At 34.8% G+C, this 18,643-nt stretch overlaps 1 protein-coding gene across 13 annotated transcripts in view; it reads left to right on the top strand.

Moving 5' to 3' along the window:
- ABI2 (abl-interactor 2) overlaps positions 1-18,643 on the top strand; it is a 66,395-nt gene that overhangs the window by 20,266 nt on the left and 27,486 nt on the right. For 4 of the 13 annotated variants that reach the window (XM_014546103.1, XM_005874244.2, XM_014546104.1 and 1 more), the window contains exons 3-8: positions 4,665-4,841; positions 6,364-6,381; positions 12,176-12,273; positions 15,514-15,660; positions 16,361-16,485; positions 17,522-17,704. In XM_014546103.1, the coding sequence (XP_014401589.1) occupies positions 4,665-4,841; positions 6,364-6,381; positions 12,176-12,273; positions 15,514-15,660; positions 16,361-16,485; positions 17,522-17,704 (748 nt within the window). The remainder of the gene's footprint in view (positions 1-4,664; positions 4,842-6,363; positions 6,382-12,175; positions 12,274-15,513; positions 15,661-16,360; positions 16,486-17,521; positions 17,705-18,643) is intronic. The other 9 variants (XM_014546105.1, XM_014546102.1, XM_014546112.1 and 6 more) reach the window with 7 other exon arrangements.

Raw genomic sequence — 18,643 nt, 5'->3', positions numbered from 1 at the left:
TTTTTTTTATTGATTTTAGAGAGAGAGGAAGGGAGAAGGATAGAGAGATAGAAACATTGATGAGAGAGAAACATCGATTGGTTGCCTCTAGCACACACTCACTGGGGATTGAGTCTGCAATCCGGGCATGTGCCCTGACTGGGAATCAAACTGGTGACCTCTTGGTTCATGGGTTGATGATCAACCACTGAGCCACACCGGCTGGGCAGTCAGTGGCATTTTAAATTATTAAGTATATGATTAAATGATTTTCTATAGAAGGAGAGATGTTGATTAATAATCTGATATAGAATTTGTAAGTTATACTTGAGAGACTTAAAGTTTTGGCAAGTTTGCAGTCTTAACAAAGGACCCAAAAAAGAAAGTAAGAAGAAAGTGCAAATGTAAAAGATAAATTAATATATTAGAGTTTCTAAAAACGAGATACAACTTTTTATAGTTTGTAGGAGTAGGAGAGATTGTGTAGGTAGGTAGATGATGACAACAAGCAAATGAGAGTGAACTATAATAATCTGTTTTCTGATTAGAATTCTGTAGTTCTTTGGTAGAGAAGAGTAGCAGCCTTAAAGAGGAAGGTGAATAAGTCGACTCTAGGTTGTAATTACGTATATTAAGTCATTCAATGAGAACATTTACTTTTGAGAATCACATAAATTTATATTTAATTTATGTGGTCTAATTAATACTATCTTTTAAAGTTATTCTAATGAAATAAATAAAACATAGGAGAGATGAATGGATAGAGATGATAGGGTCAGAAATAATAGGGGCCTCAGTCAGAGCTGTCAAGCCTATGTTAACTGTCCTCATTTGGACTTGAGTGTGTGGAGGGCAATACCTGAAGGAGTGTGGGATCTGCAGGTGTAGCAGCTGTTAAATTTACACAAAATATGTTGGATGAAGGTTTGAGTAGGAAAAGTGGTCAGATGGAGGCTATATCTGTGAAATAAGAGTAAATCTTTTAAAAATTATATTTTTTAGCAATTTTTTAAGGATTAATTTTTTTTCAATTATGTTTAATGTATAGGTAGAGTTCTTTGGTTTATTATTGATTGATTGATTGATTTTAGAGAGGAAGGGAGGGAGAGAGAGACAGACTTATCAATTTGTTGTTCAGCTGTTCCACTTACTTAGGCATTCGTTGGTTGATTTCTTGTATGCGCCCTAATGGGGAATCAAACCCACAACCTTGGTCTATGGCAGGGGTGGGCAAACTTTTTGACTCGAGGGCCACAATGGGTTCTTAAACTGGACCGGAGGGCCGGAACAAAAGCATGGATGGAGTGTTTGTGTGAACTAATATAAATTCAAAGTAAACATCATTACATAAAAGGGTACGGGGCCAGATCCGGCCTGCCCACGGCTGGTTTTTGCCCACGGCTGGTCTATGGGGTCAGTGCTCTAACCAACTGAGCTAGAGTTTTTTCTTTTAAAAGTTAATTGAACATCAGAACTATTTGATGCTCCTTAGACTAAAAGATTATTCTATAGTTTAAGAGAAAATGTTTTCTGTTTACAAAGCAAATTCTCAGTAAATATTCAAGGATTGGCAAACTTTTTCTATAAAAAGCCAGATATTTTAGGCTTTTTGGGCCACATATGGTCTCAGTCTCATATTGTTCTTTGTATGCGTATGTTTTTAAACAACTATTTAAAATGTAAAAACCACTCTTAGCTTGTGGGCCATATAAAAGCAGGCTTGGGCCAGATTTGGCATTTAGGCTGTAGTTGCAAGCCCTTACTCTAAAATACTTCCCCTCCCCCCCCAAATGTTTGGTATTTAAAATTTATTGTTATGCTTTATTAAAAATATTATGTTTTTAGAGGGAACCAGATGTTCTTAAGATACCTTGAGACCAGATTTTTTTTTTTTTTGCAATTTGGGCAAAAATACTAGGTTTGGAGAATTTGGAGGGAAGATTGAAGAGGCAAAGAAGTGGAGCTGCAGTCAGGTCAAAGATAAAGATCACATGATGTCTGGAATGGTAGTAGGTGTCAAGAGTTATATAAGGGTTGTCTGGTAGATTGGTTCAGGACCAGCCGATATCATATATCTGAGCTATTTGATTTCTTTCCTCATCAATATCTTTTTTCTGTCTCCTGGGTAAGAACCTTATCATTTTTCAGTCTCCTAGTGCTCAGGCTCTTTTCTCCATTTTAGTGGAAATGAACACTGAGTAGGATTGGGACGGGGGAAGGTAGGGGATCTAGGTTTCATCTTGGTTCTTTGGCTGACTTGTGTGACATTTGGTTTCTTTGAACTTTACTTTTCTTACTTGTAAAATGATAGGACTGATTAGATTATTTCTGAGCTATCTTTCATCTTGAATTCTTTATTCTCCTGAGATTCCCCAAAATGATACTTGATTTGTATTTGCTTTTCTCTCTTTTTATTCTGTTGGTTCTGCTATTGGTCTCACTCTGTGCCCCAAATCACTCTGAATTTGAACCTAAGGATTAGAATTCCATTTACTCTATCAACTATGTATCAGGGAGAAATACTTTAAAAAAACAACAAAGTAATAACCCATTCTCTAAATGTCAAACATTTTTAAATGCAAGACAGAATTATGAATATTTAGTATTAGACACCTTATTTTTTACTAAGAGGACAATGTAGTATTAGATAGTGTACTAATGTATACCACACTCTCCATATCCATAAGGAAGTACAGGCATACCTTGTTTTATTGTACTTTATTGCTTTTTTAAAAATATATTTTATTGATTTTACAGAGAAGAAGGGAGAGGGATAGAGAGTTAGAAACATCCATGAGAGAGAAACATCGATTGGCTGCCTCCTGCACGTCCCCTACTGGGGATGTGCCTGCAACCAAGGTACATGCCCTTGACCGGAATCGAATCTGGGACCCTTCAGTCCGCAGGCCGACGCTCTATCCACTGAGCAAACCAGTTAGGGCATTGCTTTTTTTTTTTTTTTGAATCCCACGTCAAGGAAATCTGTCGGTGCCATTTTCCCAACAGGTTTAGGTGATGATTAGTATTTTTTTCAGCAATAAAGTATTTTTTAACTAAGGTATATAATTGTTTGTAGACATAATGCTGTTGCACATTTAGCAGTAAAGTGTAAACATAACTTTTATATGAACTGGGAAACCAAAACATTCATGTGACTCATTTTATTGCAATACTTGCTTTCTGTGGTGGTCTGGAACCGAACCTGTAATATTTCTGAGATATGCCTGTATTAGGATAGGTTCTTGATGTGGTTTACCTTAGGTAATTTAAGGATGATAAATTTTTAAGAAATTCCATCTTTATCTTCCTTGCTGTTCTCTCAAATCTTTGGAAGCATATTTTAAAAAAGCTAAAAAATGTTAATCTTCAAACTGAGATTAGGATTTAAATTAACATTAAATATTTTCAAGAAAATATAGTTATCAGAACAAACATTTAATTTTATTGATACTTGTACAAGTACATATAACTACTTTTAAGTCAGTGTAGCATTATGTGTAAGAATGAATGCTGTTTGCTGTGTCCATTTCTGGTAAGTTTATAAGAAAGGTTTATAGAATATTATTCAAACTAAAATTCTTATAAACTAAAATTTTTTAAGCCATTCCTATCTCTTCTCTCAACTACTGAAAACAGCTGGTACTGTCTGCTTTAGTTCCTCGTGTCTTAAAAAATCACGAGAGATCAAAAGGCAATGTAAATGAAAAGGTAGTGTTTCTCCAATCTTCCCAAGAGCTAAAACTTACTGGGCTTGGTGTTCTAGTAGTTAGTAGAAAGCAAGTAAAGGAGATCAAAAATAATGGTATAAAATAATAGCAGATTGGAGGTAATTCCAAAGTTAGGTACTAACAGAGAGTGGAAAATCTAAACCCTAAGAAACTCACCATGTAAGATAATATTTTCTTTAAAAAACTCTCCCTCTTGTTTAAAAATTCCCAAATTAAGGAAATCCCAAAGGTTATCAGTATGCATGGAAAGTAGGATTTATACAGTTCCTAATTAATTTCATATGTGTAGTTTACATCATTTTATAAAAAATGAATAACTGAAATTACCCAGTTCAGTTTGTTAGTAACTAATTTGTTTTATGAAAGGTGAATAATTTAAACCATGTTTGTTATTTGAATAATTAAAGGCTTAGTTGATATATTAACTTACTAATGAAGAAAATATTTATTTATTTATTTATTTGGAGGGAGGGAGGGAGGGAGGGAGGGAAAGGGGTTGGCAAACTTTTTCTGTAAAGCCCCAGCTAATATTTTACACTTTGCAGGCCATAAGGTCTCTGTTATAACTGGTCATCTCTGCCATTGTAGTGTGAAAATACTTAAGCAAGTAGAATGGCTGGGTTCCAATAAAATTTTATTTATGAAAACTGAAATTTGAATTTCACATAATTTTCATACATCACAACATTATTTTTTCAATCATTAAAAATGTAAACACCATTCTTAGCTTTTGGGTTGTAGAAAACAGATGGTGGGTGGTATTTGGTCTGTCAGTCATGGTCTGCCAAACCTTGCTTTAGCCTAAAACTGGAGAAAGTCAGTATTGGTGCAAAGAGTAGCAAATTTAACAGTTGTGGTTAAAAATATGAATAACGATGTTAAATTTCTAAACATTTATATTTGATTTTTCTGGATATTAGAGCTATACATTTTTTTGTTTGTATTTAAATTTTGCAGACCGTTGATATTCATAAAGAGAAAGTTGCAAGAAGAGAAATTGGTATTTTGACTACCAATAAAAACACTTCAAGGACACATAAGATTATTGCTCCAGCCAATCTTGAAAGACCAGTTCGTTATATTAGAAAACCTATTGACTATACAATTCTAGATGATATTGGACATGGAGTAAAGGTAAGTATAATTTTTGTCAAACTTTTAAAAACAATAGCCCATGATGGAACTAACTCTAGAAAATTAAGCTTTTATCTTTCCGTTTCTAGAGAACCAAGTCTTAGCCCAGTGTGGTTCTGAAGGGTCCTTGCTGCTTTAAACTATTTTAACTTACTTGCTGCTTCTTAGTGCTATGTTCTCAGGTTTTAAATAATTATCTTTGAATGAATTGCATTTGCTTGATCAGTTAATGATAATACCTCATATATATGATAAATAAATGTGGTATAATCTTATTAACCTTTTAATGATTTAATATGACTGATTAAAATCATTCATTATGTTATTAAGTATTTATCTTAAAATTTTTACCATAAAAATTTATTAGCAAACTTTGGGCTTTAGTTTTCAGAAAGAACATAAATAAACAAAAATGCACTTGGATTTTTCTAAAATAATTTTATCTTAACATTTTGGGTGAGAATAATTTAGATAAAAGTAATATGTGAATTAATATTTCCACTGCTTTTGCATATATGGTCATTGTATTTTTTGGCTATCTTCTAAAATTCATTTGAGTGCCTGCTATGTATATAAAGTACCATGATCAAAACTTGGGAGGTATATAAATTTTATTTTAAATTGGTGTTTGTACTTAAGAAAATATTCAGAATTTTAACTAAGTATTAAGTTATTTAAAGTTTGCATCTCACCAATGATTTTAAAGTCAATAACTTATGAAATGTGACTTGAGTAAATATATATGCTTATAAGTGAAACTGTATAGTTTATGCAGTTGATTTATGACTATAAGCAAATTTAAATTAAAAAATACTCTGCTAGTATGGCTAGTATGTGCATGAAAATGTACAATGTAAATTTAAAAACTTTTTCTTCCTCAGAATTTTGATAATAAGCACTATTTGGAATTTGATATTTAATTTTATAATTGACACCTACATATATTTGGATTACTGTATTAATTAGAACATGTTAATATAGGATGTGTAATTGGATAGATAATTAATAACTGAAATTTATTTCAGCTTGGGAAAACCTTTTGAGATTTATTCAAGACTAGCAACTGCTAATAGAAAATTTTAGGGTACTGCCAGAATCTAATGACAAAAAGGCAATTTGAATATAAAACTATTTGTACTTGCTCACTTATATAATAAAATGGTGATTCTCTGCTTCAATGCTCATTTAATTCTCTAAGTAAAATGTTATTGTTTTAGGAGTGTGCAGTCCCTTTCAATTGTTTGGACTTTTAGTTTTTAGGGTCACTAATTTGAAGAAATCTTTAATAAAGTTAAGGTTTTGAATAAAACAGTGTCATATAATTTCATCAAAAAACTCTTGTTCATGACACATTCTGCTTTAACCACTCTTTCTATGATCTACTGAAACATTATTTTTTAATGCTGAATGCTTAACTTGTTTTTTCTTTGTTTTTCCCTTTCTCTTTACATCCTGAAGTTCCAACTAACCTTTCAATGCTTTTTTTCCTTACCTCTTTTATTTGCTCCATTTATGCATTAAGTGGTTGCTTAGATTTAAGGTAAGATTCCAGGGCTGGATTTCCATTCTCTGTTCTTATATAGAACATTACATATGGGGAGTGAAGAGATATTTGGCAGTTGGCCTTTTAAAACCAAATAATTCCTGTTTTTATTTATTTTTTATTTTTGTCATGCAACTTTGTGGTGTCTTCATGTTCCATGAGGGCAGTTATTTTTGTATGTTCATTGCCCTATCTTGTGTGCCTAGACTAGTGCCTGACTCTTCATTAGGTGCTTAGTAAATATTTATTCAATAAATGGTTAATATATTCTGTGAAACTGAAATGTAAGTTACCCTATCATAAACTGTTGTTATGAAATAAAATTAGCTGGATTATGCAAATGTAGAAATTTTGTTAAGGGTTGGAGAGCCAACTAATGTGCTTTGTTTAACCCTCCCCCTGTGTAATAGCCTTTTTATTCTATAAATGGTGTGCTGTATTACATACCTTGTGGCCACTATATCATTGTCTTTTGATTCTCAATGTAAAGAAATTGACAAGCAGAAAATATTCAGTGTTACAGGGTGTTTTTTTTAAGTTGCAGTATCGTGTATTTTGCAAAAAAGAAAATTAGTCTTTTTCCTCAAATTGCTATGTAAAATATATGCTTCAATATAAAATCACTTTGGGTTTTCAAGCTGAGGATTAATTATATGCAAAACATCAAAAGTGGATGATAGTGTTTAACAAAATACAAGTTAAGAATTAGAAATATTTTCTTTGGTTATTTGTTTTAGTAATATTTTAATATTTTGGAGAATTAATGGTAAAAGACACTCTAGTTACAAGAAGCCTATCAAATAGTACGTTACTAAAATTATTTCACCAAATTGAGCTTGCATTTTCTTTTTTTTCTTCTTTTTTTCCTTAGGTGAATTTTATAATTTATTTTCAAATACATATTCTTTCTAATACCTAGTTGTTTGCCATGTCTTCAATGTAGAAAGTAATAGCAAGAAGACAAAATCACTGAGATCTGAATTATTAATTAGCTACGCACCATGTGGCCACAGAAATTTCAATAGATTGTGGTAGGGAGATGCGACTAGAGGAGCCAGGCAAACCCACTTCTGGTGCTATTGATCAGTGCTGGCTCTGTGCTCTCAGGCTTGGTGAATGAGGCTTGTGGAATTGTGAGGAGATTTCCTTTGCATCAAACAGGAAGAGCCAGACCCAAAATAGTGTGTGGCTTCCTTGGCTCTTTCTCTCTAAAGTCTGTATTCAAATTTTGGCTATTGATATGTTAATCTTCAAAATAAATGAAATACACAGAGATAACTGAAGGAAAAACACAGAAATGAACAAAATGGATCAATTCTTTTCCTTTAAAGTTTAGACCAGCTTGCCTAAGCTACTATCCCATGCTCATTTCCTCCAAACCTACTATGATTTCTTCTTGACCTTTCTGGATTCAGGATCTTCATGTGGAAGATAGGGCAGAATGAGTGGGAAATGAGAGACTCCTTGCAAGAAAGATCTAATATGGAAACATCACACTTGGATAAGATTCCGTAACATCGCTGCACCAGATAGCTCCTCTCCCCAGTACAGTGGCTCTGTACAGTAGCTGTTTCTACTGTACCTGCGTGGAGTTGACAGGGTGAGAAGAGTCCCCTGAGGTTACTCTAGGATCTAGAGTGCACCAATGCTGTCTTTTCTTTCTTCCTATTCCTCTTTGAATATGTCTGTCTGCTGTATCAACTTGGGGCACATTAAGAATTTTGGGTGAACCAAAACAAAGTAGAGTGAAAAAATAAATTCAGCATATAGCAAATCATTTCTCTTTTTATGGTGGAAAAAAAGATGAGTGGTTTTGGAAGGGTGATTAATGGAATAATAGAACATATTGAGGTAGAGAATAGAATTAAAGGAAAAAAGGTTGAAGTTATAAGGGACTACAAATAACTAACTAGTCCCATAGTTTTCCAACTGAGCTTGTTGGTGACCTGTGGATTTTATCAGGTGCCAGGGAAGTCTCCTGATATTTGGTGGTGGTATCTGCTGTTTTGATTTCTCCTCAGCTCTTCTTCCGCTCTGTTTTGCTCTCATTGCTGTCAGATTTGATGCCTTTGGGATAGACTCTAAAGAAAGTTAGTACTTTGGGATCAGACACATGGGAATTGACTCAAAAGAGACTTCCATGCTTAAAAGTTGAATTTTAAACTTTTTATACCTCATATTCTGGTGTGTGTTTTAAATTTTATTTTTATTGTTGAGGTTATTACAGATGTCCCACATTTTCCCCACCTACGTCCAGCCCCTGCCCTACCTCAGGCCTTCACCACATTATGGTCTGTATCCATGGCTGAAGTTCTTTGGTTAATCTCTCCCTGCCTCCATCCCCCCACCCCTCCACCCCGCGATCTGTCAGTCTGTTCCATGCTTCCATGTCTCTGGACCTATTTGTTGGTTAGTTTATTTTGTTCATTAGATTCCACATATAAGTGAGATCATGTGAAACTTGTCTTTCTCTGACTAGCTTATTTCACCTTAGCATAAAAATCTCCAGGTCCATCCATGATGACTCAAAGGGTAAGAAATCCTTTTTTATAGCTGCATAGTATTTCATTGTGTAAATGTACCACAGCTGTTTTATCCACTCATCTATTGGTGGGTACTTGGGCTGTTTCCAGATCTTAACTGTTGTAAAAAACACTGCTTTAAACAGAAGGGTGCATATATTCTTTCTGATTGGTGTTTCCAGATTCTTTGGATATATTCCTAGAAGTGGGATTGCTGGGTCAAAGTGGGGTTCCATATTTAATTTTTTTAGGAAACACCATACTGTTTTCTATAATGGCTACACCAATCTGCATTCCCACCAGCAGTGTGCTAGGGTTCCCTTTCCCCACATCCTTGCCAGCACTTGTTGTTTGTTGATTTACTGATGGTAGCCATTCTGGCAGGTGTGAGGTGTTGTTGTCATTTTAGTTTGTGTGATTAGTAATGCCGAGCATTTTTTCATGTCTCTTGGCCATCGGTATGTCCTCTTTGGAGGCGTGTCTATTTAAGTCGTTTGCCCATTTTTAAATTGGATTGTCTTTCTTTTGTTGAGTTGTATGTGTTCTTTATATATTTTGGAAACAAACCCCTTATTGGATGTATCATTGGCAAATGTTTTCCCATACAGTGGATTTCCTTTTCATTTTGTGGATGGTTTCTTTTGCTGTGCAGAAACTTTTTAATCCATTTTGAGTTTATTCATGCATATGGTGTAAGTTGGTCTAGTTTCATTATTTTTGCATGTACCTGTCCAATTTTCCCAAAATCGTTTGTTGAGAGACTGTTTTTATTCCATTGTATGCTCTTGCCTCCTTTATCAGATTCTGGGATCTCTGTTCAGTTTCATTGTTCTATATGCCTGTTCTTATGCCAGTACCAGGCTGTTTTGATTACAGTGGCTTTGTAATATAGTTGATAGCTGATATTGTGATCCCTCCAACTGTGGTGTTCTTCCTCAAGATTACTGCGGCTATCAGGGTCTTCTGATAGTGTTTAAAGGTTCTTTTCATCTATAATTTGGGTTGTTTTTTCTTCAGTCGACTGAGGAAAACAAGTTGTAGAGTTTAATTTATAAACCCTTTGAACACAAAACATTGAAAAACCCTTTTTGCTTATTGTAAAGGTAGTACAGGATCAGTGACGTATAAATTACAGATTTTTCCAACATTCCGTAGGGACTCTGATTTCTTAAGTGGTTTAAGTTACTCATCTAAACCTCATAATCCAAACAAATACAAACATGATGATTCTACAGATCATAAAATGTACCAAGTTTTATTTATAGAAATTTCCACCAGATTTTAATTTATATATTGTTTATTTTATATTTTGGGTGGTGGAGTAAAAGACTTAAAGAAGATACTGCAATTTAAATGAAAACACCTTACATACCAAAAACTTAAATCAGAGTTGGAAAGCTGATTTCATGTATTTTAACTATTCCATGTATAGAATAAAATTTTCCTATACTCTTTTTCTATCCCTGCTCCTTTTCCTTCCTTTATAGCAAATTGCTGTAGTTTAGTATTTGGTTCACCGACTTCTCCTTCATCACTTAAAATAACTTTGGGGTCTGTGTTGTTTAAGGTTGAGCTTAAAGGACTTTGGTTACTATTTTTAAAAAATCTTGCCATAAATTAAAATTTATAGTTTTAAAAGCTATTAGTTATTTGTCATGTTACTTCTAAAATTTTCACCAAATGTGGATTGATTTTTTAAAAAAACTTCTGGCATTTTCATTTTAAGATATGATTAGTATACCCTCTGCTTATTGATGATGGGGAGAACAAGGATAAGTTAATCTTTATTTTATTCTTACTTGGTAACCAGTTTGTCTTCTATTGTTTCAAAGCAACAACAAAAGGATTACTGATAAATGCTTCACTTTAAAAATACTGACATTTCAAAGGTATCATTTGTCATTAAAGATTGTTTTATCATCACACACAACTTGTTCACTGGGCTATTCATTTGAAGAGTTTGCTTTTTGTTCTATTATTTCTTGCCTATTCACATGACAGGTAGTGTTTTAGGATTTTAAAAAATTCCATTTAGTTTTGATAGCCTCAGTACTCTGTATACAATTATGATTTATTTTCTTAAAGTTTATTTTTGAAATTACATATTTAAATGTATTCTGATTCCAGCGGTGTAATGTCTTGAAGTTTCATTTTACTCATGTAATTTGAATACTATAGACATTCTTATTAGAAAAGTTAAGATCCTCTTTTGAAGTGTTTAGCAATCAAAAATACCAGGGGCTTAAGATAGTGTCAGGCATGAGCCTATATGGTGAATATTACACTGTTAAAAATCTCAAACAATTTGAGATTGCACTTGAATTACATTTGTGAATGACTTTTCTCAGCTCCTTAAAACATCCCGATTTCTGGGGCTGGCTGTGTAAGTGCTGACATACTCCTTTTGTGTTATCTATTGTTCCCATCTTACCCAGCTTTTCTGCACTTGCATTTTCAGTTGGGGATAGGCTAGTGAGGAGTCAGGCCCCAGCTCTGATTCAGGACTATGTTGCTCACATCTTTCCCGTGACTGAATTAATCTTCATTTTGGGCCTGAGTGGGTCTCATTCCCACTGGAACGAGGACATTGCCTATGGTCCCTGTACTGCTCACAGTTGAAGGGATATCTCAGCCCTAACTTTCTAGTTCAGATGTTTAGGAACATGCCTTAACTTCTGGCAGTGTGTAGGTAGGTGATTCCTTCATAAGAGAACTGAAAGAAATCTGAATTGTAAGGCTGATCCACTATTAAAAAACTAAAATTTTATCTGTATATCATGCAATTGAACTTTATTTTGCATTCTCTAGTTACTGGATCAAAACTATAGTTGTATATTTTATTTGAGAAGCGTATTTTGTTTTGTATGATATACTTACTATCTAAAAAACAAGGAATTGTTTAAGGGTGTCATTGTTTCTGATTGAGTTTATTCTTTATTAAAACTGAAGTTTTTATAGTTATCCTATTTAATTTCAATTGAGTGTAGTATCAAATGGTCCAACCAGTGATCTGTTGGTGTGATGGCCTAATGGCAAATAAAGTCTTTGCATACAAGTTTACAATCATTTGAAAATTTCACATTAGGAAGAGTCCTTTGAGTACAACTGTAGAATAATAGTGGAGTAGAAATTGCAATTGAAATGCATGGCCTCCAATTCTTTTCCCTGTTTAAACCTTCCCCTTCTTTGTTAAATAGCATAACATTATTTCCCCAAAATGCTACTTTGTTTCACTGCATACAAATTGAATTTTCCTCAAAACTTTTTAGGTGAGTACCCAGAATATGAAGATGGGTGGGCTGCCACGTACAACACCTCCAACTCAGAAACCTCCCAGCCCCCCTCTGTCAGGGAAAGGGACTCTTGGGTGAGTATGTAACTAAGTAATAACAAAACGATTTCAGGTAGTGTTGTGGGAAACTAAACACTACATATATTTAATTTATTTTTGAAGATTTGAAAAGATAACATTTTCCTTCCTAGCATTATCTTTTTGTGAATAATTTTCCCTTTTCTTGAGAAACATTTTAATACTTTAAAAAGATTTTCTTTAGAATTTATTTTTCTAATGAATTTTACATTTAAGATGAAATCCTAACTAAAGTTCCTGGGTTATTATAAATTGCACTCTAATTCTTATTTTCATAAAAGTTTTAGTCTTTTGTATTATAGTTGACTATCCTTATTTAGACTATTCCTCTGAAGAGCACTATGTAGATTATAAAATTCTATATTCTCAAGTTAGGAGAATATTGAGCTTTAATTTGATCCTACAGAAGTGGGCTCTGGATTTGACTTTTGGCAGAAATGTTCAATTAATAGAAAAGCTTGACTTTTTTCTTCTGTAGCATCACAGTATAAAAACTTGGTTTATCGTGGAGATTTGTGATCAGGTAGGCATAATACACCTCAGAAGTCAATGACCAAGATTATGATCCAGCCTTGCTCCTGCTCTGTGGTCTTATATCGTCAGCCTCTTAGTAAATTCTGTTTTTTCATCTGTAAAAGGGGGTAATATTTGTCATCTATCAATTTTTCAGAGTCACTACCATGAATTGGATTTTTTAAAAAAATGTATAAAACAAAAACAAATTGCTTTGACAACCATTGTCTTTATGATATATGCTTAAACATTTTTAATTGACAATCTTGTTTTGGGCCCCCTCACCAAAAAAAACCCCAAAAACACACACACACACAAAAAAACAGAAACAAAACAAAACAAATGAAAACCAAAAACACACAGAAAATCATAATCAAGCAATGTGAATCAGAAGACAAAGATGAATTGGGATATAAAAAAGGATGATGTTGGAAATTATAGTTAGGACAGTGGGAAACAAAAGAATAACAATTCCAGCCAGAAATAGGATTTTATTTAGGTAGACAAAAAAAAAAAAAAAAAAATTCTGATGAATTCCAGCCAGGAATAGGATTTTATTTAGGTAAACAAAAAAAAAAATTCTGCTTAGATTAGAGAGGAACGAATCTAGTAGATCAAATAAGATTTACTCCTCAGGCTAGAATGTAGACGACATGGTGGAGTATAATTTTGCAGAGGAAAGAGAGTCAAATCAAGAGGAAGTGCTTGCTTTATTTTCCTGTGAACATGTACAGTTCTATCATGTATAGTACCTAATGGATTTTGTTAGGTTTTAAATCAAGATTATTAGCAAGGTATCCCACTGTAGTCACTAGTAAAATAAAATTTTCTGTTGCTCTCAAATTTTGATGATTTACTCATATACCAATACTTGTTTTGCTTGTGTGTTAACAAGGATTCTGCAGGATCCCCAGTCTCTGGGCACCATAAACCGGTTGATGGTCATAGCCTGGCCATCTTGCAGTCTTTGCCTGGCCACCACATTTTGTTCCTCTGTCCCTTGTTTTTTACCTTGTTTTTGTCATTGCCTGCACTGTATAGTTCTTAGTCAGCAAAGGTTTTTTTTTCTTGCTTGAAACAGAACGTTTTTGTTGTCTGGGAAAAATTGTCTGGAAATCAGATGTTTGGAAATTAATCAGTTTTCTATTATGGTTTTTTATATTTATGCACAGTTTCAGAGATGCCTAAACTTTTTAGTATTTTAAGTGCAAAGTCCTGACATTCCTTTCCCCCCCTCTTTAACCCAATATCTCATCTAGTGCCCCTTATTTATTTTTCGTTATAAATGTACATATGTATTTATGCAAGGAGATTTTGAGGGTAGCGGAGTGGCTGGGGTCTTGCAAAGTGATCTCATCCCAAATCGGTGAACCATGATGTGAGTAACCCAAGAGAGCAGAACTTAAGGAAACTTGGGGGCTTTGGAGGCAAGAATTGAGGAATTCATAAGTTAAGTGAGCAACATCATTTCAGGAAAAGAAAGTTAATTTTCACATCTTGAGATCCCACTTTTTATACTAAAAAAAAAATAATTTCAGAGAGGAAGGGAGAGGGAGAAAGAGATAGAAACATCAATGATGAGAGAGAATCATTGATCGGCTGCCTCCTGTATGCCTCACTGGGGATCGAGCCCACAACCCAGGCATGAGCCCTGACTGGGAATTGAACCATGACCTCCTGATTCATAGGTTGACGCTCAACCACTGAACCACGCCGGCCGGGCCCAATTTTTTTCTTTTAAAGATCAGAATCTCATCTACAAAATGTTAGTTGAGAATTTATCATTGTCTTAAAAAATTTGGAAACCATACTCTGAACACATGAAACTAATACAAAATAATATTGAATGTAAACTGTGATTGAAAAATAAAAAATTAAAAATATATCTAAATCTTAACACACACACCAAAAAATAATTTGGAAACTGTATTTCCTTTCTTACTCTTTTCATTCTCTTCCTTTAAAAGGAAATTAAGACACATATGTAATACCTTAATCAATAAAGGAAAAAAAAGGGTAATATTTTAATAGAATCCAATTTGTTTTGTACTTTATAGTTCAGAGTAAATAAGGTAGAAAGACTTAGGCCTTTTTCTACCTCCCCCCCTTCCTTTTAAATGTTGAACTCTGAGGGAGGGTCAGAGGTAGAGAGATCAAGGTGAAAGTTAGAGGAGGAAGTGAGGTGAGAATGGAAGGAGATGAGATTAAATTGTTTGTTTTAGTGTATGGATATAGTGTAATTTCTATGTACTCACTGTATAGAAAAGGAAATATAGGGTTATAGTTGCTACTGATCTTCAATGTGGGGTTGTGGAGCCTGTCTTTGCGTATCTTTGGTTAGGGAGAGAGGGGTGAGGAAGATAATTGGTGCATTCATGCAATGCAGTTGGGAGACTTGGACATGGTACTAAAATAATTTGAACTCATCCAAGAAGAGTCTGTGAAACATTGGCTTATCTGGTGGGAGAACCTTTGTGCTCACTGAGGATGAATGAACAAAATTGCATTAGCACAGGGAAATGAGGTTGGAGACTAAAAAATAACAATACTCATCACAATGATGGAGAAATTTTACTTAAGGAAAGACTGAAATGGTACCTGGGTTATGTAAAAAGCACATTTTTCTATCTCTCAGTACAAATTGTATTTCACTACTGGCAACTCTTTGAATTTATTGTGCCGAAACTTGCTGATCACACAATACATCCGCTCTTCTTTTTGTAGGCGGCACTCCCCCTATCGCACACTGGAGCCAGTGCGTCCTCCAGTGGTACCCAATGATTACGTACCTAGCCCAACCCGTAATATGGCTCCCTCGCAGCAGAGCCCTGTGAGGACAGCTTCTGTGAATCAAAGAAATCGAACTTACAGGTATTTTCTCTACCTCAGTGCAGAATGTGATGGTCACAGCACCATTATTTGTGCAGATCACTTCAGTTAAATCTCTCTCATTTTCCAAGCACTAAGTTCTTTTCCTCACTCTGCTCTCCCAAACCTCATCTAATTCCACCTCTCTCTCCTCATGTTCTGATGCAACTTTGAGCAGTCAGGAAGTTGGGGGGAGGGGTGGGGAGTAGACATATTAAAGTATAAACTTCTCTGCAAAATTAATAGTTATAATTGACCTTAAAAAATATAGACCAGATATGGGAAATTTCAAGTTGTTTTTTGGTGGAACTTTACAGATGAAAAACTACATGCAGTAAAACATTAATATGGGATAGTATATCAAGATACTATGACAAATAAAATTAATCAAATAGTCTGTTCAGAAGTTTCTTCAGACAGGCAATAAACTGGAGTAAAAGAAAGTCTTATTTTATGTTTTGCGCCCCTTCATTTATTATTTATGTTTATAAAATTTTTTTTCTTTAATATGTGCTTACTAAACAGTGGTCAAAACAAGTTTCTTGAACTCTGCTTTTTCCTCTACTAATTAAGAAATTCATATTTGAAGTAGAAGGCTTGAATTATTTTTATTGTTACTGTATTCATCAGAAAATGCTGGGAAGTGCTGGAGATCCCTCACTGCATATAAATACTCATGTCTTGGTGGCTCCCGTTTCTTTAGCAGCAGTGGGAGTAGTGGAGGAAGCCACCCCAGTAGTCGGAGCAGCAGCCGGGAGAACAGTGGAAGTGGGAGTGTAGGCGTTCCCATCGCTGTTCCTACTCCCTCTCCTCCCAGTGTCTTTCCAGGTAAAACATGAATGGTGCTTCATCTTCACTTGTCCTTTCTGAGTTTAAATTCAGTTTCTGATTTCATTACAGTGGGCTTTCTTCATAATCACGATTTGTATTTCCTTTTGGACTCCATAAATGTTGGGAAATCTTTATTGTGCTTTTGTTATTTTTAACCAAGTAATTTGCCAGTTGATGCTCACACACTTCTCTGTACTTTGGTTTTACGTCTTCGGTGCCGCAAGCTCTGTGGGTGCTTAGTGGTTTCAGGCCCCACCTTGGTGTGTTGTATGTTCATTCCAGCTGTGTGATGGCAGTGCATGCCTTAGGACACAGGAGACTCAGTGTGAGAAATCATATTTATAACAAAGGGTTGGGCAAATATCACAGTAATTTTGACAGTTAAATTTAGTGGAGTGTTGGAATTGAATAGTCTCTGAAATGCTACCCTCTTTTCTCTGAAACAGAAAAATGTGCTTATTTAATCTGAGGACACCAAAGTTAAAATTCAAAAGACATAGGGATAGACTATCACATAATAAATTTACTATTTTAACTTACTTATCTTAATAACAAATAGATACTACCTTTTAAAAAACCATGGAAAAGAGAGATTTGTGTTTTTCTGAATGGTTTTTTACCTGATAAGATATTTATGTCTGGAACATATGTTTGTTTTCTGATTTGGGTAATTCAGTCTGGAATGCTGTTGTTTCTTAGTATTTAGTGTTGTTGTATATCACTTACAGAATATTATGCTAAAGATTACAATATGAAGGGAACATTTTTCTTACAGAATAGTGGCTTTCAGGTAAAAAGGAATGCTTGTTTCTTAATGAATTAAAGAATTCATTTAATTGTGTCTTGAATTATTTACTGCACATCTAATAATCCTTTAACATAAGCTTTATTCATTTTGCTTTTTAACGCCCTCTTCTATTCTTTGGTTAGTGTTGAGCACTGAATATCTAACGTTAAGTCCTCTTATGCCTTACTCGTCCTGCCTAATGGGATTCCCTCATTAATGCTGCCTCTTACTCCTCTTTCCCCTCAGCCCCTGCTGGCTCTGCTGGTACTCCTCCCCTTCCTGCTACTTCTGCATCTGCCCCTGTCCCTATTGTTCCTGCTACTGTCCCTTCCTCCACTGTCCCAGACGCAGCTTCTGGGGGTGCCCAGGCCCTTGCTGATGGCTTCGCTTCTCCAACTCCCCCTGTTGTTTCTTCTACTCCCCCTACAGGTGAGTATTGGCTTATTCCTTGGCAGGCACACTCCAGTCATCTGGCTCTCTTATTACTTGGAACTCTGGCTTCGTGATGTTTGTTTGTTTGTTCGTTTGTGCTTTGTATATATAAGAATAATTTACTAATTAACTAGAAAATGACACATGACCAAAATAAAATATTCTAAGGAAATTAGGGTAAAGTTTCTCATATATTTTTTCCAATAGAGCAGCACAAATATCAATTTTTTATTGCTTGAATTTCATTTACTAGAGATTTATGAATTTATTATGGAGATGTCTTATAAACAGTCTTGGAAAGTTGTCATTTAGAAATACTGTCTGTTACAGGTTAGGTTATTAAAAAAAATCTATGACTAATTCTAAGGTATATTTTATAGGAGATATTTGATATAGCTGTAAGTCTCTTATTAGTTTTTTATAACAGAATCTGTTGCTTATTATAGCAGCATTGGAAACATAGACAGTGGACTTTTAAAGAATTTCACGTTTACTTAAGTTTTATTTAAGGTTGACTGGTATTTTGTTGTTTTAAAATTATAACCTAAAATCTGTTTTTTGATGGGGAAGGAGAAAAGGGCTCAATTGGTGAGTAAATAAGTTCTTATCTATGATAAAAATGTATGTGTTTGGTTACAATCACCTTAGTTTGCCAAGAACTTCATATCCTATATAATAAAGAGGTAATACGCAAATTGACCATCATGCCCTCTCACAAGATGGCTGCTCCCATGTGGGCACAAAATGGCCGGCAGGGGAGGGCAGTTAGGGGCGACCAGGCCTGCAGGGGAGGGCATTTAGGGGCAACCAGGCTGGCAGGGGAGGGCAGTTGTGGGTGACCAGGCCAGCAGGGGAGGGAATTGGAGGTGACCAGGCCGGCAGGGGACCAGTTAGGGGTGATCCAGGCAGGGGGGGAACAGTTAGGGGTGATCAGGC

This window comes from Myotis brandtii, unplaced genomic scaffold, assembly GCF_000412655.1.
Source record: "Myotis brandtii unplaced genomic scaffold, ASM41265v1 scaffold43, whole genome shotgun sequence".
NCBI lineage: Eukaryota > Metazoa > Chordata > Mammalia > Chiroptera > Vespertilionidae > Myotis > Myotis brandtii.
The sequence above is the reverse complement of the archived record's forward strand: the minus strand, read 5'-3'. Positions and strand labels throughout refer to the sequence as shown.